Source organism: Bombina bombina, chromosome 2, assembly GCF_027579735.1.
Source record: "Bombina bombina isolate aBomBom1 chromosome 2, aBomBom1.pri, whole genome shotgun sequence".
Taxonomy (NCBI): domain Eukaryota; kingdom Metazoa; phylum Chordata; class Amphibia; order Anura; family Bombinatoridae; genus Bombina; species Bombina bombina.
The window spans coordinates 62,596,194-62,620,264 of record NC_069500.1 but is presented as its reverse complement, the minus strand read 5'-3'; the positions used below and the strand labels follow the sequence as shown (position 1 = coordinate 62,620,264).

Here is a 24,071-nt window from a genome sequence, read left to right as displayed (position 1 = left end):
GATGCAGTAAAAACTTTTATTAGAGTTCATAAAATATCCTTAATACCAGGGTATCAACAGGTTAGCAAGTGGCAATACGGGTGGTAGGAATCCACTCCAAGAACTGTCTTCTGACGCATTTCGTCTCAAAAGGCCGTAATCGTAGCTACAGTCTGTGAGCCTCATTGACCTTATATGCACAATAGTGCATAGTGATTGGGTAAAACTATTACCCGGAGTGGAGTCCCAAACACACCCATATATTCACTTGTTACAACAGTTTATCTTGTAACAGTCATTAATGTCATTCATTTTTAGACTTGTGAAACATATCATTACCTACAGCTGTATGATATTAAACAAAACAAAACTAAATAAACAGCGGTTAAACTGATTAACACCGCTGTCTTTCAGCATACACCTATCTCACAAAGAGAAACGGTTCTTGATAAAGCAATTATATAACCTACACACATATTAGATACTTACTGAGTATCCCTAAAAATTGAAATGCCCCCAATATGGCCTCTATTTAAAGGGACACTGTACCCAAAAATTTTCTTTCGTGATTCAGATTGAGCATGACATTTCAAGCAACTTTCTAATTTACTCCTATTATCAAATTTTCTTCATTCTCTTGGTATCTTTATTTGAAATGCAAGAATGTAAGTTTAGATGCTGGCCCATTTTTGGTGAACAACCTGGGTTGTCCTTGCTGATTGGTGGATAAATTCATCCACCAATAAAAAAGTGCTGTCCAGAGTACTGAAACCAAAAAAAAAGCTTAGATGCCTTCTTTTTCAAATAATGATAGCAAGAGAACGAAGAAAAATTGATAATAGGAGTAAATTAGAAAGTTGCTTAAAATTGCATGCTCTTTCTGAATTACAAAAGAAAAATTTTGGGTTCAGTGTCCGTTTAAGTAGTCAGTAAATACATATATGTTTGCAAATATAAGTTGTATAACCGTACAGAGTAATAACGATAGACTTATAGTGCTAACATTCACTGATATCATTTAACACTGATAATACTCTCTCCAAACATATATACATTAATGAATACAAATACTCTTTGTATGTCTGCTTTCTTAAAGGCACATTCAATCTTTCACTCGTGTATATTATCCAATATACACCCTCCCAGCAACATCCCATATGCAACAACTAACAGCAATATCCTATTACCTTGCCTCAATATATAAATCAGTGCTATGGCTAAGTATTTCCATGATGTGGAGAGGACATTTCTATGGGATACATAAATCAATTACCTTATTCCCAGAAGTTAATAAGATCATATTCCGAGTTCAGCCCATCTGGCTCTCTGGTCCTGAGTCTATGTATCCAATAGACCTCTCTCTTGGCTAATAATCTGCCTCTATTCCCTCCTCTCTCTTTACATTTTACCATTTTAATGATTGTCCACCTCAGAGAGTCAACTCTTTTGTTGTGTAACTGTTTAAAGTGCTGTACCAGTAGGGTGGTTAACTTTCCAGCCTTTATGTTGGATAAATGCTCTCTTATTCTGTCTCTGGTCTCCCTCGTCGTGAGACCTGTATACTGGATACCACAATCAACGCACGTGAGCAGATATACAGCATAAATCGTTCTGCAATTAAACATGAATTTTTTTTTAATTTTTCCCCAGTGACCATGCTTTCAAAACCCATTCCTGGCTGTAAATGTGTTTATTGACTCGGGTAGGAAAAGATCTATGTTATTTTGTAAACCCAATCTCAGTGGAATTATTTTCAGAGGAACGGCTTGTTTAAACTGAAGTTGTCAGATTTCTTTTTTTTTGCCGGTTTTGAAGTGCGCGCTTTACTTTGCGCAGTTTCATTTACCCGGTCATGTGACTTTCCTCTTCCGTTTTTAGAAGTTATCGGAGCGGTATTGGCTGCTTAGAGTTTGAGCCTGTGAAGGTCATGGAGCAGGAGTCTGTTCCTATGGACAAATGTTTGCTATGCATGGAGAACCAAATTGTGTTACCTATGTCATTTTGTACATCATGTCTAGGTAGAACTTTAAAATATAAAGATAAACTTTTTTTTTCTGAGCCTAATGTCTCTCAGGATGATGCTGTTCAGGCTATGCCACAGTTTCCTCCTTAAACGTCCCAAGCCTCAATGGCGTCACATACAGTGCCCTGCAGTTCCTCTCAGCCTCCTGGAGGAGTTTATTTGCCTGCAGATTTTGCTACTCATGTATCTTCTGCTGTATCTGCGACATTATCTGCTTTTCCTTTGCTGGGAAAACGCAAGAGGAAAATTAGACATTCAGATAGTAAGGTTTCTGTTCCAGGTTTCCCTCCCTCATAAGTCTGATGAGGAGGATACGTTGGTAGCTTCTGAGGGTGAAATCTCAGATTCGGACAGTATAATTCCTTTATCTGATACTGAAGAGGTAAACTTCAGATTTAAGTTTGAACCTTCGTTTACTGTTAAAGGAGGTATTGGCTACTTTAGACGAGTCCGATACTTCTGTCATTGTCAACCCTAAGAAGTCTAGTAAACTTAATAAATACTATGATGTTCCTTCCTCTGTGGAAGTGTTTTCTGTTCCAGACGGTGTGACAGAGATCTTGTTGTTTTTTCTACGTTCCCACAAATAGAAAGTGAATCTGGGAAAGAGTTCCCTTGTTCCAGCTACAAGGGTAGTTTTCTTAGGGACCATGATAGATTCCCTATTTATGAAATTTTTTCTGACAGAGGTCAGAAAATCCAAAATTCTCTCCTTGCCTCTCTCTACAGTCTACTGTTCAGCCATCAGTGGCTCAATGTATGGAGGTAATTGGTCTGATCGCTTCCATGGACATCATTCCCTTTGCTAGATTCCATTTGAGAGCTCTGCAATTATGCATGCTCAGACAATGGAACAGAGTCCATTCTGCTCTGTCACAGAGGATAGATCTAGACCAGTCGACAAGAGACTCTCTTCCATGGTGGTTTTCTCAGGAGCATCTGTCTCAGGGCACATGTTTTCGGAGACTTTCCTGGGTAATTGTGACCACGGACGCCAGCCTGCTAAGCTGGGGAGCAGTCTGGGACTCGTTAAAGGCGCAGGGACTATGGACTCAGAAGGAGTCTGCTCTCCCCATAAACATCTTGAAGTTGAGAGCAATTTACAATGCTCTGTTGGCTTGTCCTCAGTTGTCCTTAGCCCGGTTTATCAGGTTCCAGTCGGACAACATCACCTCAGTGGCTTACATCAACCACCAGGGAGGAACTCGGTGAGTTCCTTAGCCATGAAGGAGGAGGCACGGATTATTCAGTGGTTAGAAGCTCACAATTGTTGTCTATCTGCCATCCACATTCCAGGAGTGGACAACTAGGAAGCAGATTTCCTGAGCAGACAGACACTTCATCCCAGGGACTGGACTCTCCATCCAGAGGTGTTCTCCAGGTTAATCCTCAAATGGGGAGTGCCGGAGTTGGATCTGATGGCGTCTCGGCAGAACGCCAAGCTTCCAAGGTATGGTTCAAGGTCAAGAGATCTGCAGGCCATCCTGATAGATGCTCTGGCGTTTCCTTGGGATTTCGGTCTAGCATACCTGTTTCCTCTGTTTGCGCTCCTTCCACGAGTCATTGCTCGTATCAAACACGAGAGAGCGTTGGTAATTCTAATAGCTCCGGCATGGCCTTGCAGGATCTGGTATGCAGACTTAGTGAAGATGTCATCTCTGCCGCCTTGGTGGTTAGGACCTTCTAACTCAGGGTCCATTCTTCCATCCAAATCTCGTTTCTCTGAAGCTGACTGCTTGGAGATTGAATGCTTAGTTCTGTCTAAGCGTGGATTTTCTGAGTCGGTTATTGAGACCATGATCCAGGCTCGCAAGCCTGTTACTCGAAAAATTTACCATAATGTATGGCGTAAATACCTTTATTGGTGTGAATCCAAGTGCTACTCTTGGAGTAGGGTCAGAATTCCTAGAATTTTGTCTTTTCTCCAGGAAGGTCTGGAGAAAGGGTTGTCAGTTCTCTGAAATGTCAGATTTCTGCATGATCTATTTTGTTACACAAGCGTCTGACGGATGTGCCAGATGGTCAATCTTTTTTGTCAGGCCCTGGTCAGAATCAGGCCAGTGTTTAACCCTGTTGCTCATCCTTGGAGCCTTAATCTTGTTCTTAAAGTTTTGCAGCAGGCTCCGTTTGAGCCAATGCATTCCATAGATATTAAGTTATCTTGGAATGTTTTTTGTTTCTTATTGCTATCTCTTCTGCTCGGAGAGTCTCGGAACTCTTGGCTTTGCAGTGTTATTCGCCTTACCTTATCTTTCATGCGGATAAGGCGGTTCTTCGTACTAAATTGGGGTTTCTTCCTAAAATGGTTTCGGATAGAAATATTACTCAGTAAATTGTTGTTCCTTCTTTCTGTTCTAATCCTTCTCATAAGGAATGTGTCTGTTGTACAACTTGGATGTTGTGCGTGCTCTAAAATTCTATTTACAGACGGCTAAGGATTTTCGCCAATCTTCCGTCCTGTTTGTTTGTTTCTCAGGAAAGCGTAAGGGTCAGAAGGCTACTACTACTTCTCTTTCCCTCTGGTTGAGAAGTATGATTCGTTTTACATATGAGACTGCTGGTCAGCAGCCTCCTGAGAGAATTACAGCTCATTCCACTAGGGCTGTATCCTCTTCTTAGGCTTTCAAAAATGAAGCTTCTGCCTTTTGCCTTGGCTGAGGCCTCTTTTGGGAGAAAAGTTCTTACCACTAGTAATTGAATGACGTTGTGGACTCTCCATATCTTAGGAAAGAAAGCAAAATTGTTGCTTACCTGATATATTTCTTTCTTTCCGGATATGGAGAGTTCACCACCCCACCCTTAATTAAGACAGTTATTTTTTACTAAACCTCAGGCACCTCTACACCTTTGTGTTTATTCCTTTTCTATTTCCTTTCGGTCGAATGACTGGGGATAATGGGTAGGGGTGTGACACTTAACAGCTTTGCTGTGGTGATCTTTGCCTCCTCCTGCTGGCCAGGAGTGATATTCCTCTAGTAATTAAATGATGTTGTGGACTCTCCATATCCGGTAAGAGAGAAATTTATCAGGTAAGCATAAATTTTGTTTTTTTCTTTCATGATTCAGACAGAACATGCAATTTTAAGAAACTTTCGAATCTACTCCTTTTTCCTATTATCACTTTTTCTCCGTTCTCTTGCTATCTTTATTTGAAAAAGGAGGAATGTAAGCTTAAGAGCTGGCCAATTTTTGCTTCAGCACCTGGGTAGCGCTTGCTGATTGGTGGCTAAATATATCAAGGTTTGAGCTAGCTGAAAGGAGATCATCAAGAGGCATAGATTAGAATATACACATAGCCTTGACCTGGGCTGATCTCATGGTATAATGATAGGCTAGATTGTGGCAGGCAGCGGTTTAAGAGACATTTAGGGTTATGTAGAAGGTGAAAGCGTGGCAGAGAAAGGCACACAATGGAGAAACAGAAATCAAATACAGGAATCCAACACAAAATTAAACTTTAGAAAAAATGAAGAGATTCATTTGAGTACTTTCAGGGAGGGGTTTCAGAAATCTGTTTTAGTAATCTGAGATTTTATTGAAGCCCAAGGCAAGCAACACATGCAGATAATAGGCCAGGAGCCTCACAATGTTATACTATAGCCTGTGTTTTAATAAAAGGTAATATTTTTTTATTTTAGTTACGTGCGGTTCTGCGCTTTGTATATTATAATTGTACAGAATGTTTAGGGCCCAGTTACAATGAACACAATTTATTTGTTCATTGCAGTCAATGTCAGTTTATTTTTTAAATTCATATATGCATAATGGTATTGGTGCATATTAAATACAATTTTCCTTGTTGTAATCTTTTTTTAAAGAGACAAAAAGTTATGCTATTTTCTGTGTTTAATAAAACATAATTTAGATATCTTAGTCATTTATTTTTTTTATTTTGCACGAAAAATTCCATTTAATATGCAGTCTAAATTCTTAATGGCTACAATAGAGATTGCTTGTGTTAGTACAGCTATGTTATTAAGTTTATAGTTTGCAATGTTTCAGTGATTTATATGCTGATAGTGTTTGATGTTTTCCTTACCAGTGCAGACTAATATCCAAAGATTCCAAGAGAAATGTTTTATTTTCGCACTGACCCCTCAGCAAGTTCGAGAAATCTGCATCTCCCGGTAAGTAAGTCAAAAAACATTTAGATTATTTTTTAATTAAAGGAATAGTAAACCCAAATTTTTTTCTTTCATGATTCAGATAGATCATGTGATTTTAAGCAACTTTCTAATTTACTCCTATTATCAATTTTTCTTCATTCTCTTGCTATCTTTATTTGAAAAAGTAGGGATTTAAGCTAAGGCGCCGGCCCATTTTTGGTTCAGCATCCTGGCTAGCGCTTGCTGATTGGTGGCTTCATTTAGCCACCAATAAGCAAGTGCAACCCAGGTTATGAACCAAAATGGGCTGGCTCTTGAGCATATATTCCTGCTTTTCAAATAAAGATACCAAGAGAAGGAAGAAACATTGGCAATAGGAGTAAATTGGAAAGTTGCTTAAAATTGCATGATCTATCTAAATCATGAAAGTTTAATTTTGACTTTATTGTCCATTTAACATATAGGTGTTGTGTGTGTGTGTATCTTTATCTATCTAGTCGCCCCCCCCCCCTTCCCTTACTATTTGAGTGGCTGGTGTAAAAGCTAAAGGACTAATACATCCATGTGCACAAGTATACCAACAGTCATTCATATTAGAGATGGGCATTCAGCAGTTTTGTTCACTGCCGAATGCGGATATAGGAGGCTAAATTTCAGTATTTGGCTCTTTTTGGAGCCGAATATCCTCTTGTGCAAGTGAAACATACTAAGATCTGTGCAGAACAAAACAACCGAAAGCACATCTCTAATTTATATTGGTTTCTGATGTATCTGCCTGCACAGTGCAGTGCATACTACAATCTGATTGGTGGATGTTTGCTGGAGCCTATGTGCTTATTTTAAGAAATCAAAATCAGGATTGTTTAGAGAGTTATGTAAGAGATGACACTTTCTCTAGTGCACCCTATGCATAGAGCTTTCTTTCTTTGTCAGTTTAGCTACTGTCATATTTGTATAGCTGTCCATTTGCAATGTTTTACACTCAAACTTCTATCAACAGAGATTATATGCCAGGAGGGAGAAGGGATTATTCAGTTCAAGTCCAGTTAAGGTACTATTTCATCTGTTTTCTGTTGGTGTATTCTATCAATAACCTATTTGCATTTCTTGTGGATGTATAATTGTTTTCTCCATTGGCAATAGGTTATGTTTAGCAGAAACTAGTTGCCCTCAGGAGGACAACTATCCTAGCAGTCTATGCATTAAAGTGAATGGCAAGCTGTTTCCTTTGCCGGTGAGTCATTATATGCTAAATAAAAAAGTGTGTTGCATTTCCCCCCTCCCAAATATATAAACCTTCTATAGAGAAATGACGAGCAACCATCTTTCCCAAGCAAATGTTTGAATTATTTAGGGATATACTGAAGAATTGTACTGACCAGGTTACTTATTTATATTTGTTTTTTTATAATTATCAAGTACATGTTAAAGCGGTAACACCAAGTTTATTAAAGGATATTTTTTACTCTTATTTCTTAGATCTTATCAACCTGCCACCTATGGCCTTTTTTTTTTGGTATTTAATTACAGAAATATGTTTTAATCAAAGTGTAGTTATGTTAATTTTGAACTGATACAAACTCGGTGGGTATATGGATTATATAGTCCAATTATATACAAGTAATACTAAAAATAATTTGTTATAATTACTGTATTATTTTCTACACATTCTGCTTGTCTTTCTTTTTTTTCCAGGATATGTGTTCTAAACGATCATGTTCTAGATTTTAATGCAGTTGCAATTACTTCCTATATGTAACAAATGTCTATAGTGAACTAATAAAGACCTTGTCTTGTTACTGCCTGGAATTTACAGCTGAAATAGAGCCTTGATCTTGTATATTTATTTATAGATGTAAACTCACCTTTGCATTTCTTTCCTAAGATATGGAGAGTCCACAACATCATCAATTATTAGTGGGAATATCACTCCTGGCCAGCAGGAGGAGGCAAAGAGTACCACAGCAAAGCTCCCCTACCCATAATCCCCAGTCAATCTCTTTACCTCTGTCAATGGAGGAGGTGAAGTTTAGTGTTTGAAGAAAATTTGATTCCTTTCGGTACAAGCAAGATTTTTGGGTATAGCTGTAGTCCACGTCAATCTCTGCAGTAGAGTAGTGGTGGCTTTAAAGCAGTTAGAAAGTTGTGAGGTAGTCCTTACTGGGTTTTCAAACATATTTGCTGCCCATGGTATAGAAAGCCAGAGTAGGTTTACTCTGTTCTTTCTTTTTCCACAGGTCTTTGTAAGAAGTATGTGTCCTTTCGCGCCTTGTGAGCTGTCTACCTGCCAGACAGCTGGATTTGCAGGTAAGTGCTTTTCTTCTGTTATGTGTGATCAGTCCACGGGTCATCATTACTTCTGGGATATAACTCCTCCCCAACAGGAAATGCAAGAGGATTCACCCAGCAGAGCTGCACATAGCTCCCCACCTCTACGCCAGTCCCAGTCATTCTCTTGCACCCAACGACTAGATAGGATGTGTGAGAGGACTATGGTGATTATACTTAGTTTTTATGACTTCAATCAAAAGTTTGTTATTTTACAATAGCACCGGAGCGTGTTATTACTTCTCTGGCAGAGTTTGAGGAAGAATCTACCAGAGTTTTTTACTATGATTTTAACCGGAGTAGTTAAGATCATATTGCTGTTCTCGGCCATCTGAGGGAGGTAAAAGCTTCAGATCAGGGGACAGCGGGCAGATGAATCTGCATTGAGGTATGTTGCAGTTTTTATTTTCTGAATGGAATTGATGAGAAAATCCTGCCATACCGTTATAATGACATGTATGTATACACTTCAGTATTCTGGGGATGGTATTTCACCGGAACTACTCTGTTAAAAGTCACTAATCCTTTTAATAAGTATTTATCATGTTAAACGTTTTTGCTGGAATGTAGAATCGTTTACATTTCTGAGGTACTGAGTGAATAAATATTTGGGCATTATTTTCCACTTGGCAGTTGTTTGGTTTTAATTGTGACAGTTTCGTTTCTCTTCACTGCTGTGTGTGAGGGGGAGGGCCGTTTTTGGCGCTCTTTGCTACGCATCAAAAAATTCAAGTCAGTTACTCTTATATTTCCTGCATGATCCGGTTCATCTCTGACAGATCTCAGGGGTCTTCAAACTTCTTTGGAGGGAGGTAGATTCTCTCAGCAGAGCTGTGAGAATTTTATATTGACTGTGAATAAAAACGTTGCTCTGTAATTTTTATGTCAAATTTAATTATTGTTATTTTACTAATGGGAACAAACCTTTGCTAAAAGTTGTGTTGTTTTAAAGTTTGATGCTATAACTGTTTTTCAGTTCATTATTTCAACTGTCATTTAATCGTTTAGTACCTCTTTGAGGCACAGTACGTTTTTGCTAAAAAAGATTATAACCAAGTTGCAAGTTTATTGCTAGTGTGTTAAACATGTCTGACTCAGAGGAAGATATCTGTGTCATTTGTTCCAATGCCAAGGTGGAGCCCAATAGAAATTTATGTACTAACTGTATTGATGCTACTTTAAATAAAAGTCAATCTGTACAATGTGAACAAATTTCACCAAACAGCGAGGGGAGAGTTATGCCGACTAACTCGCCTCACGCGGCAGTACCTGCATCTCCCGCCCGGGAGGTGCGTGATATTATGGCGCCTAGTACATCTGGGCGGCCATTACAGATAACATTACAAGATATGGCTACTGTTATGACTGAAGTTTTGTCTAAATTACCAGAACTAAGAGGCAAGCGTGATCACTCTGGGGTGAGAACAGAGTGCGCTGACAATACTAGGGCCATGTCTGATACTGCGTCACAGCTTGCAGAGCATGAGGACGGAGAGCTTCATTCTGTGGGTGACGGTTCTGATCCAAACAGATTGGATTCAGATATTTCAAATTTTAAATTTAAATTGGAGAACCTCCGTGTATTACTAGGGGAGGTCTTAGCAGCTCTCAATGATTGTAACACCGTTGCAATACCAGAGAAACTGTGTAGGTTGGATAAATACTTTGCGGTACCGGCGAGTACTGACGTTTTTCCTATACCTAAGAGACTAACTGAAATTGTTACTAAGGAGTGGGATAGACCCGGTGTGCCGTTCTCACCCCCTCCAATATTTAGAAAGATGTTTCCAATAGACGCCACCACTCGGGACTTATGGCAAACGGTCCCTAAGGTGGAGGGAGCAGTTTCTACTTTAGCTAAGCGTACCACTATCCCGGTGGAGGATAGCTGTGCCTTTTCAGATCCAATGGATAAAAAATTAGAGGGTTACCTTAAGAAAATGTTTGTTCAACAAGGTTTTATATTGCAACCCCTTGCATGTATCGCGCCGATTACGGCTGCGGCAGCATTTTGGATTGAGTCTCTGGAAGAGAACCTTAGTTCATCTACGCTAGACGACATTACGGACAGGCTTAGAGTCCTTAAACTAGCTAATTCATTCATTTCGGAGGCCGTAGTACATTTAACCAAACTTACGGCTAAGAACTCAGGATTCGCCATACAGGCACGTAGGGCGCTGTGGCTAAAATCCTGGTCAGCTGATGTTACTTCTAAGTCCAAATTACTTAATATACCTTTCAAGGGGCAGTCTTTATTTGGGCCCGGTTTGAAAGAAATTATCGCTGACATTACAGGAGGTAAGGGCCACGCCCTACCTCAAGACAAAGCCAAAACTAAGGCTAGACAGTCTAATTTTCGTCCCTTTCGGAATTTCAAAACAGGAGCAGCATCAACCTCCACTGCACCAAAACAGGAGGGAGCTGTGGCTCGTTACAGGCAAGGCTGGAAGCCTAACCAGTCCTGGAACAAGAGCAAGCAGGCCAGGAAACCTGCTGCTGCCCCAAAGACAGCATGAACCGAGAGCCCCCGATCCGGGATCGGATCTAGTGGGGGGCAGACTTTCTCTCTTCGCCCAGGCCTGGGCAAGAGATGTTCAGGATCCCTGGGCGCTAGAGATCATATCTCAGGGATACCTTCTAGACTTCAAATTATCTCCCCCAAGAGGGAGATTTCATCTGTCAAGGTTGTCAACAAACCAGATAAAGAAAGAAGCGTTTCTACGCTGTGTACAAGATCTGTTATTAATGGGAGTGATCCATCCGGTTCCGCGGTCGGAACAAGGACAAGGGTTCTACTCAAACCTGTTTGTGGTTCCCAAAAAAGAGGGAACTTTCAGGCCAATCTTAGATTTAAAGATTCTAAACAAATTCCTAAGAGTTCCATCGTTCAAAATGGAAACTATTCGGACAATCTTACCCATGATCCAAAAGGGTCAGTACATGACCACAGTGGATTTAAAAGATGCTTACCTTCACATACCGATTCACAAAGATCATCACCGGTATCTAAGGTTTGCCTTCTTAGACAGGCACTACCAGTTTGTAGCTCTTCCATTCGGATTGGCTACGGCTCCAAGAATCTTCACAAAGGTTCTGGGTGCCCTTCTGGCGGTACTAAGACCGCGAGGGATTTCGGTAGCTCCGTACCTAGACGACATTCTAATACAAGCTTCAAGCTTTCAAACTGCCAAGTCTCATACAGAGTTAGTTCTGGCATTTCTAAGGTCGCATGGATGGAAAGTGAACGAAAAGAAGAGTTCTCTTTTTCCTCTCACAAGAGTTCCATTCTTGGGGACTCTTATAGATTCTGTAGAAATGAAGATTTACCTGACAGAAGACAGGTTAACAAAGCTTCAAAATGCATGCCGTGTCCTTCATTCCATTCAACACCCGTCAGTAGCTCAATGCATGGAGGTGATCGGCTTAATGGTAGCGGCAATGGACATAGTACCTTTTGCACGCCTACACCTCAGACCGCTGCAATTGTGCATGCTAAGTCAGTGGAATGGGGATTACTCAGATTTGTCCCCTACTCTGAATCTGAATCAAGAGACCAGAAATTCTCTTCTATGGTGGCTTTATCGGCCACACCTGTCCAGGGGGATGCCATTCAGCAGACCAGACTGGACAATTGTAACAACAGACGCCAGCCTACTAGGTTGGGGCGCTGTCTGGAATTCTCTGAAGGCTCAGGGACTATGGAATCAGGAGGAGAGTCTCCTTCCAATAAACATTCTGGAATTGAGAGCAGTTCTCAATGCCCTTCTGGCTTGGCCCCAATTAACAACTCGGGGGTTCATCAGGTTTCAGTCGGACAACATCACGACTGTAGCTTACATCAACCATCAGGGAGGGACAAGAAGCTCCCTAGCAATGATGGAAGTATCAAAGATAATTCGCTGGGCAGAGTCTCACTCTTGCCACCTGTCAGCAATCCACATCCCGGGAGTGGAGAACTGGGAGGCGGATTTCTTGAGTCGCCAGACTTTTCATCCGGGGGAGTGGGAACTTCATCCGGAGGTCTTTGCCCAAATACTTCGACGTTGGGGCAAACCAGAGATAGATCTCATGGCGTCTCGCCAGAACGCCAAACTTCCTCACTACGGGTCCAGATCCAGGGATCCGGGAGCGGTTCTGATAGATGCTTTGACAGCACCTTGGAACTTCGGGATGGCTTATGTGTTTCCACCCTTCCCGCTGCTTCCTCGATTGATTGCCAAAATCAAACAGGAGAGAGCATCAGTGATTCTAATAGCGCCTGCATGGCCACGCAGGACTTGGTTTGCAGATCTAGTGGACATGTCATCCTGTCCGCCTTGGTCTCTACCTCTAAGACAGGACCTTCTGATACAGGGTCCATTCAAACATCAAAATCTAACTTCTCTGAAGCTGACTGCTTGGAAATTGAACGCTTGATTTTATCAAAACGTGGTTTTTCTGAGTCGGTTATTGATACCCTGATACAGGCTAGGAAGCCTGTTACCAGAAGGATTTACCATAAAATATGGCGTAAATACCTATACTGGTGCGAATCCAAAGGTTACTCCTGGAGTAAGGTTAGGATCGCTAGGATATTGTCCTTTCTACAAGAAGGTTTAGAAAAGGGTTTATCAGCTAGTTCATTAAAGGGACAGATTTCAGCTCTGTCCATCTTGTTACACAGGCGTCTGTCAGAAAATCCAGACGTCCAGACCTTTTGTCAGGCTTTAGCTAGGATCAAGCCTGTGTTTAAAGCTGTTGCTCCGCCATGGAGTTTAAACTTAGTTCTTAACGTTTTACAGGGTGTTCCGTTTGAACCCCTTCATTCCATTGATATAAGGTTGTTATCTTGGAAAGTTCTGTTTTTAATGGCTATTTCCTCGGCTCGAAGAGTCTCTGAGTTATCAGCCTTACATTGTGATTCTCCTTATCTGATTTTTCACTCAGACAAGGTAGTTCTGCGTACTAAACCTGGGTTCTTACCTAAGGTAGTCACTAACAGGAATATCAATCAAGAGATTGTTGTTCCATCCTTGTGTCCAAATCCTTCTTCAAAGAAGGAACGTCTTCTACACAATTTGGATGTAGTTCGTGCCCTCAAGTTCTACTTGCAGGCAACTAAAGAATTTCGCCAAACTTCTTCCCTGTTTGTCGTTTATTCTGGACAGAGGAGAGGTCAAAAAGCTTCTGCTACCTCTCTCTCTTTTTGGCTTCGTAGCATAATACGTTTAGCCTATGAGACTGCTGGACAGCAGCCTCCTGAAAGAATTACAGCTCACTCCACTAGAGCTGTGGCTTCCACTTGGGCCTTTAAGAATGAGGCCTCGGTTGAACAGATTTGCAAGGCTGCAACTTGGTCTTCGCTTCATACTTTTTCCAAATTTTACAAATTTGACACTTTTGCTTCTTCGGAGGCTATTTTTGGGAGAAAGGTTCTTCAGGCAGTGGTTCCTTCTGTATAATGAGCCTGCCTATCCCTCCCGTCATCCGTGTACTTTTGCTTTGGTATTGGTATCCCAGAAGTAATGATGACCCGTGGACTGATCACACATAACAGAAGAAAACATAATTTATGCTTACCTGATAAATTCCTTTCTTCTGTTGTGTGATCAGTCCACGGCCCGCCCTGTTTTAAGGCAGGTAAATATCTTTTAAATTATACTCCAGTCACCACTTCACCCTTGGTTACTCCTTTCTCGTTGATTCTTGGTCGAATGACTGGGACTGGCGTAGAGGGGGGGGAGCTATGTGCAGCTCTGCTGGGTGAATCCTCTTGCATTTCCTGTTGGGGAGGAGTTATATCCCAGAAGTAATGATGACCCGTGGACTGATCACACAACAGAAGAAAGGAATTTATCAGGTAAGCATAAATTATGTTTTTGTCTTCTAGGTCTGGGAGACGTTGCACTTAAGAAAATTCTCTGTATTTTATTTGGGACATTTATAATCCTTAGGTTAATTTTGGCAGTGTGCAGGAGCAATTGTGTATGTGACTAGAGACTGGGTTAATCCTTCTTATGGACATGAAGGAATTAACTTTATAGTTGTGGCTCATTATTTATTTTATAATTGCATAAACTGTTATTCTGTGTGAATGAGCAATGCCAGCATTATTAACACATGGATTTATCTTGGTTATCTATACACGTTGAGGTATTTAAACTTTATATTCCCTGGGGGTCATTTTTTTCAATTCTGTTTTGTATTTGAGTGCTGGAATGGAGTTTGGTAAACCAGAGGTGCGGTTTTTAGTGCAGTAGATTGTGTATTGATGTCATGTGAAGCAGTATTCTTTTAACGGCTGTGGGATATACTCAACTTGATTCACACGCTTTAGCATTATTGCACACTTTCAGCTCAGCCGATCACATGATCTACACCCTTCCGCTCTGAGGAGTTCATTCGAGCGGCGTCTGCTGGGTGTTTGTGACCACGGACGCTAGCCTGATTGGCTGGGGAGCAGTCTGCGATTTGTTAAAGGCACAGGACTATAAACTTGGGAGGAGTCTGCTCTCCCCATAAACATCTTGGAGATGAGAGCGATTTTCAGTGCTCTGCTAGCTTGGCCTCAGTTGTCCTTAGCCCGGTTTATCAGGTTCCATTCGGACAACATCAACTCAGTGGCTTACATCAACCACCAGGGAGGAACTCTGAGTTCCTTAGCTGTGAAGGAGGTGGCACGGATTATTCAGTGGGCGGAAGCTCACAATTGTTGTCTATCTGCCATCCACATTCCAGGAGTGGACTACTGGGATGTGGATTTCCTGAACAGACAGACATTTCATCCCGGGGAGTGGGCTCTCCATCCGGAGGTGTTCTCCAGGTTAACCCTCAAATGGAGGGTGCCGGAGATGGATCTGATGGCGTCTCGGCAGAACGCCAAACTTCCAAGGTTTGGTTCAAGGTCATAGATGCTATGGCGGTTCCTTGGGATTTCAGTCTAGCATACCTGTTTCCTCCGTTTGCGCTCCTTCCACGAGTTATTGCTCGTATCGAACAGGAGAGAGCATTGGTAATTCTAATAGCTCCTGCATGGCCTCGCAGGATCTGGTATGCAGACCTAGTGAAGATGTCATCTCGGCCACGTTGGAGGTTTCCTCTGAGGAAGGACCTTCTAACTCAGGGTCCATTCCTCAATCCAAATCTCGTTTCTCTGAAGCTGACTACTTGGAGATTGAATGCTTAGTTCTGGCTAAGCGTGGATTTTCTGAGGTCATTGAGACAATAATCTAGGCTCGCAAGCCTGTTACTCAAACAATTCACCATAAGGTATAGTGTAAATACCTTTCTTGGTGTGAATCTAAGGGCTAATCTTGGAATAGAGTCCGGATTCCTAGAATTTTGTCTTTTCTCCAGGAAGGTCTGGAGAAATGATTGTCAGTCAGTTCTCTGAAAGGCCAGATTTCTGCATTATCTATTTTGTTTCATTAGCGACTGTCGGACGTTCCAGATGTTCAATCTTTTTGTCAGGCCCTGGTCAGAATTAGGCCTGTGTTTAAAGGGACACTGAACCCATTTTTTTTATTTTGTGATTTAGATAGAGCATGCAATTTTAAGCAACTTTCTAATTTACTCCTATTATCAATTTTTCTTTGTTCTCTTGCTATCTTTATTTGAAAAAGAACTTTTTTATTGGTGGATGAATTTATCCACCAATCAGGAAGAAAAACTGAGGTTTTTCACAAAAAATAGGCCGACATCTAAACTTACATTCGTGCATTTCAAATAAAGATACCAAGAGAATGAAGAAAATTTGATAATAGGAGTAAATTAGAAAGTTGCTTAAAATGTCATGCTCTATCTGAATCACAAAAGAAAAAATGTGGGTTCAGTGTCCCTTTAAACACAGGCCTAATTCTGACCAGGGCCTGATCAGGCTGTCCCTTCTGCTTGAAGAGTCTCAGAGCTCTCGGATATGCAGTGTGATTCGCCTTGCCTTATCTTTCATGCGGATAAGACGGTCCTGCGTACTAGGTTGGGATTTCTCCCTAACATGTTTTCGGATTGAAATATTAATCAGGAAATTGTTGCTCCTTCTCTCTGTCCTAATCCTTCTTTTCATAAAGAACGTCTGTTGCACAACTTGGATGTTGTGAGTGCTCTAAAATTCTACTTTCAGGCGACTAAGGGTTTTTCGCCAGTCTTCTGCCCTGTTTGTTTGTTTCTCAGGAAAGTGTAAGGGTCAGAAAGCTACTGCTACTTCTCTTTCTTTCTGGTTGAGAAGTATTATTCGTTTTGCGTATGAGACTGCTACTCAGCAGCCTCCTGAGAGTATTGGCGCCTCTTCTTTCCTGCTATAGGATTTTCCGTCTGATATTGTTTTCCTTGAGAGAGCAGCCTTGGATTTCTGACTGCCGTCGAGTTAAAGGACTGTGATTGTTATAGCGCACCTCTATAGAGTGATTTATCATTCTATTTGTTCCTGAGAGTATTACAGCTCATTCCACGAGGGCTGTTTTCCTCTTTCAAAAATGAAAAAATTAAGCTTCTGTGGAACAGATTTGCAAGGCTGCAACTTGGTCCTCTCTGCATACTTTTTCCAAATTCTACAAATTTGATACTTTTGCCTCGGCTGAGGCCTCATTTGGGAGAAAGGTTCTTCAAGCGGTGGTGCCTTCTGTTTAGGTCTGCCTGTCTTGTTTTCCCTCCCTAATCATCCCGTGTCCTCTAGCTTGGGTATTGGTTCCCACTAGTAATTGATGACATTGTGGACTCTCCATATCTTAGGAAAGAAAACAAAATGTATGCTTACCTGATAAATTTCTTTCTTTCCGGATATGGAGAAACCTCAGGCACCTCTACACCTTTGTGTTATTCCTTTTTCCATTTCCCTTCGGTCGAATGACTGGGGATTATGGGTAGGGGAGTGACACTTAACAGCTTTGCTTTGGTTCTCTTTGCCTCCTCCTGCTGGCCAGGAGTGATATTCCCACTAGTAATTGATGACGTCGTGGACTCTCTATATACGGAAATAAAGAAATTTATCAGGTAAACATACATTTTCTTTTTTTAAAGGAACGTGAAATTATACATACCTCATAACATAAAATACATTTTTAGGTTTAAGAAATAAATAGTTTTCACAGTTGCTTCAGTGGTTTTTAATTTTATTATTCACAGTAGATATTTAAATTCAATCTGTATTCAAGTATTTTTTGTTATGGGAATTCTACTTGTGAGTATAAAACCCAGCATCACCTAGTTCCTTTTTATTAGTGAAAGCATCATGCGTTAAAATATCTTGCCTAAAAAAGTACCGAAATACTCTCCTCTTGCAGGGTGTGGCTCCACCACCAAAAAATGGCATTGAACAGAAACGACCAGGGCGCCCTCTCAACATCACATCATTAGTCAGATTGTCATCTGCTGTGCCTAATCAGATTTCAATCTCATGGTCTTCTGAAATCGGGAAGGTGGGTGAGTTTGTAATCTCATTTCCTTCACCATTGTTTGTTTTAAGATAAAGTTTGTAGTAATAGTCTGAGAGAACCCTGTGGCTAAGATTGGTGTATGAGTGAGAACAAACCAATACCATAACTCGCCAAACCTATGCATAAAGCACAGTAATGCAGTGGTACCTTTTAACAGGAGATAGAATCCTTCAGCAAAGACTTGGACTGGTGATACTTGAGGAAGAAAGCAGCATCAAATCTAGATAGTAAGATAAGCCGAATAAGAACTTTAATCAGAAGCCAGGGGTCAGAGTGTCCAGTACAAGCAAAGTTGGCAGACAGGAGCCTGGTCAGACTGATCTCACAAAGCAGAATCAGGTTCAAGGTCAGGAATCAATCAAATGTCAGATACAATCAAAAGTATACAGCACCCTCTATTTACAATAACAACAAATAGTTGTCAAAGGAATAATAACAGATTGGTGCTCAGAATGCCAACTGTGATGTCTGATGGAAATGTCACCTTAAAAATAATTTTATAAAAAAGTAAACAAACTCATAGCAATGTGTTTGTGAAATTTTACATCTAAATTATTTTGAAGCTTCTAGATTCTGTGCTATATTGGTTTAATCTATGATTAGTAGTAAGGGACTGTTTTTCATTGTTCTACATAGAGAAAACTGGATTACATTATTTATATATATATATATATATATATATATATATATATATATATATATATATATATATATATATATATATATATATATATATATATATGATATTGTGAAGTTCAGTATTTCAGTTTTGTTTGTTTTTATAACGATTTTTTTTTTAAAATAAAATATAATAGTGCTTTTTTCTGATCAGTGGAAGGTTACAAGTAGCATCATTTAAAATAAGCGACTGCTGATTTTCTTTATCTTTTTTTTTTTCAGTGTGGACATAAATCTTCTTATTGCAGAACATTGCCTTGAACATTTGCCAAAAATCCAAAACTAAAACAGTGGCTAAGCAATTTAGTTAATCGCATGAGTCAGGCACTGTGAAGCTAGACTATTTGGCAATTTATGACTATAGTAAACTAATCAGTAGAGAAAAGATAGTAGTTCTCTCAGTGTTAAACTCATTAGAATGAGGTTTGTGTTTGTGTATAATCATGATATTGTATCTCTTATACATGCATGTGTGTAAATGAATATAGAAACGTGTGTAATGGTAAGTTTTTGCTCCTAATATTTTTAAACATTCTCAGATTCCATGAGTTGATAAAGCCCTACTTTAAAATGATTAAAAAAATTGAGCTATTCCCTAAAGAAGTAGACATGCCAGGATGAACCAGAGTTCCAGTTGCTGCTTGTTTTCCTTCTTAATATGAGGAGAGTCCATGGCTTCATTCATTACTTGTGGGAATACAAAGCCTGGCAACCAGGAAGAGGCAAAGATACCCCAGCCAAAGGCTTAAATACCTCCCCCACTTCCCTCATATCCCAGTCATTCTTTGCCTTTCGACACAGGAGGTTGGCAGAGAAGTGTCAGAAGATATGGAGTATTTCCTTATGGAGGGTAGTACCCTTCGGAATAGGACTGGAGTTTTAAGTAGTCTTGTCAGCCTCTCAGTGAGAGCATTGACAAATGTTAGGGTCTGGAGACGCAGGGAGTCTTTCTGCGAACTCATCCAGACTCGTAATAACAGCTCCTAAGCAAATCAGTGTTGAAGAGTTTCACTGTCTGCTTCTATCACTCAAGTCTATGTCAGGAGCGATGCTACAATCTGTCAAACTTGAGAGGCTGTGTGCCTGTTCCACGGCAGAGATTCCGGTAAGATCGTTTCATTTTTATACACATATGATAACGCAAGAAGACAGGGTCACAGTGTGACTCCTTTTATCTGTATGGAATAAAGGGTTAATATCTCCGGAAGGGGATTATTGAACAAGGGGGATTTATCACATAATTTACTTTGTTTTATGCTGTGACATGTGTGAGATGAGGCTCAGGCAGCTGTTGGAACGTACAGGTTTTAACTTTAGTTTTTGGTTAATTGCGCAATCTGTTAGGTTTGTCGTGCTTTTACCTGTAGCAGGGGCAGTCCTGCATGGCACACCACGTGACCGGGTGTGGTCACACTGATTTCCTCTTTCCTGACCATACGGTTTACCGGAGACGAAGCGGTTTCTCTGTGAGATCTGGGCCATTGGGGGTATAAAGGTGCCATTCATCTTTTTCTATAGTCCATCTTTCAAGCGCAAGCTATGGAGAACTCTGATACGTTGGAGGGTACTCCCTCTTTACCTAAATCTAATACCTGTCTATATTGTGAGTAGTCTACGGTATATCCGCCTGCTCAATTATGTTCCACATGCCTAGATAAAGTAATTATATCTAAGAAAACAAATACGTTTAGTACCACTGAGCCGTCCACCTCTGAGGAGTCTCCGTCCCGTGAGGTGCGCTCCCTGCTGTCATCGCCTATTACACATGCAGCTTCCCATTGCACTGCTAATCCTCCTCCTGGAGGGGCCCTTTTACAGCTAGACTTTACCGAACAGCTACAAAGGCAGTGTCTGTGGCCTTCAGTGCTTTACCTCGCCCAGCTAAGTGCAAGTGAAAGGTCAAATACTGCTATCCTTCCCAGGGGTCATCTACTAACTTATTTGACTTATCTGATACCAGACTATCCGATGATGACGCCTCTGATACTTCAGAGGATGCTCTTTCTGGGTCGGAATCTGCTGCCCCTAAGCTTCCAGCTGCCGACTTTAGATTTAGGATTGAACATTTACGCTTTCTATTAAAGGAAGTTTTGGCTACTTTAGAGGTTTCCGGGAACCAAAATTACCTGAGGAACCTTGTATTCCTAAATAAGGTCTACAAGGACAGGGTTGTACCACAGACTTTCCCGGTTCCCGTAAAGCTGGCAAATATTATTAAGAATGAATGGGAAAGACTCGGTTTGTCCTTTTCCCCTTCTTCCTTTAAGAAATTATTTCCGGTTCCGGACTGTCAATTAGAGTTGTGGGGTTCCGTCCCTAAGGTGGATGGCGCTATCTCTATGCTTGCTAAACGCACTACTATCCCACTTAAGGATAGTTCCTCGTTCGAAGAACCCATGGATAAGAAGCTAGAAACTCTGCTGAGAAAGATGTTTCAGCGGGATATTTATTTCAACCGGCAGCAGCGGTTGCTGCGGTGGCTGGAGCCGCCACCTATTGGTGGGACTCTTTATCTGAATTGATCGAGGTGGAAGGTCACCTTGATACGATCCAGGAAATAATTTAGGCCTTGAGAGTGGTTAATTCTTTTATTTGTGATGCAAATATACAGATTATTCGCTTGAATGCCAAGGCGTCAAGTTTTTCAATACTAGCACGTAGGGCACTCTGGCTGAAGTCTTGGTCTGCGGACTTCTTTCCCTGCCATTAAAGGGGAAGATTCTTTTTGGTCCAGGCCTGGACTCAATCATATCGACGGTCACTGGAGGCAAGGGTGCCTTTTTAACGCAGGATAAGAAGAACAACCTAAGGGACAAGGTCCTAATTTTTGTCCCTTTTGTTCGTATAAACCACAACGGCAGCAACCCTCTGTGAAGCCTGATCAGCCCAAGGGAACTTGGAGACCGACTCAGTCTTGGAATAAATTCAAGCAGAACAAGAAGTCCGCTGAGTCAAAGTTGGCATGATGTGGAGGCCCCGATCCATCTTTGGGACTGTGTGGGGGGCAGACTCTCTCTCTCTTTTTGGAGGCTTGGCTGGGGGACATGCAAGACTCTTGGGTCCTGGAGGTCATCGCTTAGGGTACAGGATAGGTTTCAGATCTCATCCACCCAAAGGCAGATTCCTCTTGTCAAACCTGTCTTCAAGGCCAGAAAAATGAGAGGCCTTTCTAGGGTGTGTGTAGGGGTTCTCGCCTCCCTGTGAGTAATTGTACCAGTACCTCTAGCAGAAAGAGGTCTGGGGTACTACTCCATACTTTTTGTCCGATTCTGGACCTAAAGTGCTTAAACAAGTTCCTGTCGGTCCCATCGTTCAAGATGGGGACGATAAGGTCCATTCTGCTCTTTGTTTAGGAAGGACAGTTAATGACTATGATAGTTTTGAAGGATGCTTACCTTCACGTTCCAATCTACAAGGAACACTTCAAGTTCCTGAGATTCACGTTCCTGGACCAGCACTTCCAGTTTGTTGCACTTCCATTTGGTCTAGCTACTGCCCCAAGAGTCTTTACGAAGGTTCTGGGGGCTTTACTTGCAGTGACAAGAACCAGAGGGATAGCAGTGGCGCCATATTTAGACGACATCCTGGTTCAGGCACCATCCTGTCTGCTGGCAGAGGACCATTCAAAAGCTGCTCTTCTATTTCTCCTTTGATCTCATGGATGGAAGATAAACTTAGAAAAGAGTTCTCTTGTTCCCAGTACCAGGGTGGAATTCTTGGGTACGATAATAGATTCCATATCCATGAGGATATTTCTTACAGACCAGAGACGTTACAAGCTAACTTCCAATTGTCTTGTACTACATACCTCCTTAAGGCCCTCTGTGGCCTGGTGTATGGAGGTAATTGGACTCATGGTGTCCAGCATAGACATAGTTCCATTTGCCAGGTTTCATCTCAGGCCTCTTCCGCTGTGCAAGCTGAGCCAGTGGAATGCCAACCACTCGGATCTGTCACAACAAATTTCTCTGGACAACCAGTCGAGAAAATCGCTCTTTTTGTGGCTCTGTCCAGATCACCTGTCCCAGGGGACATCCTACTTGAGACCATTCTGGAAGATTGTGACTACGGACGCAAGTCTATCAGGAAGGCACAGGGCCTGTGGACTCAAGAGGAATCTCTCCTCCCGATCAACATCATGGAACTTCAAGCGATCTTCAATGATCTGAAGGCTTGGCCTCTTCTGGGTTTGTCCCAGTTTATCAGATTCCAATCAGACAACATAACCTTGGTGGCTTACATCAACCATCAGGGGGAACGAGGAGCTCCCTAGCAATGAGGGAAGTATCTCGGATTCTGGAATGGGTGGAGGCCCACAACTGCTCGCTCTCAGCAATCCACATTCCTGGTGTGGACAACTGGGAAGCGGATTTTTTCAGCAGACAATCCTTTCATCCGGGGGAATGGTCTCTCCATCCATAGGTGTTTGTGGAGATTTGCAACAGATGGGGGACGCCGGAGATAGATCTTATGGCGTCCCAACTCAATTCCAAGCTACCCAGATACGGGTCCAGGGATCCTCAGGCAGAGCTGATAGATGCATTAGCAGTGCCTTGGAGGTTCAGGCTAGTTTACATCTTTCCACCGTTACCACTGCTCCCTCGTGTAGTGGCCCGCATCAAGCAGGAGCAAGCTTCGGCAATACGAATTGCTCCATTGTGGCCGCGAAGGATGTGGTTTGCGGACCCGGTGGGGATGTATTCATCTCCTCCATGGAGGTTACCTTGTCGCAGGGATCTGCTGGATCAGGGTCCTTTTGTTCATCAAAATCTAGATTCTCGGAGGCTGACTGCGTGGAGATTGAACGCCTAGTCCTAGCCAAGGGGGGTTTTTCTGAGAGAGTGATTGATACTCTCATTCAAGCTTGAAAGCCGGTCACTCATCGCATCTATCATAAGGTGTGGAGGACCTACTTATTCTGGTGTGAAGAGTGTGGATTCCCCTGGCAAAAGGTCAAGGTTTCCAGGATTCTTTCCTTTCTCCAGGATGGTATGGAGAAGGGCCTTTCTGCGAGTTCCCTAAAGGGACAGATTTCGGCTCTATCTGTGTTATTGCACAAGAGGCTTGCTGAGCTTCCTGATATACAGTCTTTTTTTCAGGCTCTGTCTAGAATCAGGCCTGATTTTAGACCTACCACTCCTTGGAGTTTGAATCTAGTTCTTAAAGTTTTGCAGAGGCCTCCGTTTGAGCCTATGCATGCGGTTGACATTAAGTTACTGTCTTGGAAGGTTCTTTTTCTACTGGCTATTGCTTCGGCACGCAGAGTCTCTGAGATGGGCGGTCTTGCAGTGTGAGCCCCCTTACCTAGTTTTTCATGCTGATAAGGCTGTTCTTCGTACTGGGTTGGGGTTTCTTCCTAAGGTGGTGTCTGATTTTTGCATCATTTAGGAGATTGTGGTTCCTTCCTTCCTTGTGTCCTAATCCTTCTTCGCTGAAGGAAGGTTACTTCATAATTTGGATATGGTTCAGGCGTTGAAATTTTATCTTCAAGCTACGAAGGATTTTAGGTAGACTTCTTCCTTGTTTCTCCTACATTGGTGTGTCCGG

General features: G+C 41.7%; 1 protein-coding gene across 4 annotated transcripts in view; it reads left to right on the top strand.

The window, feature by feature from the left end:
* Positions 1–24,071, top strand: part of PIAS2 (protein inhibitor of activated STAT 2) — a 167,955-nt gene that overhangs the window by 27,169 nt on the left and 116,715 nt on the right. For all 4 annotated transcript variants that reach the window (XM_053701081.1, XM_053701083.1, XM_053701082.1 and 1 more), the window contains exons 3-6: positions 6,045–6,129; positions 7,109–7,159; positions 7,252–7,342; positions 17,694–17,828. In XM_053701081.1, coding sequence (XP_053557056.1) covers positions 6,045–6,129; positions 7,109–7,159; positions 7,252–7,342; positions 17,694–17,828 — 362 coding nt within the window. The remainder of the gene's footprint in view (positions 1–6,044; positions 6,130–7,108; positions 7,160–7,251; positions 7,343–17,693; positions 17,829–24,071) is intronic.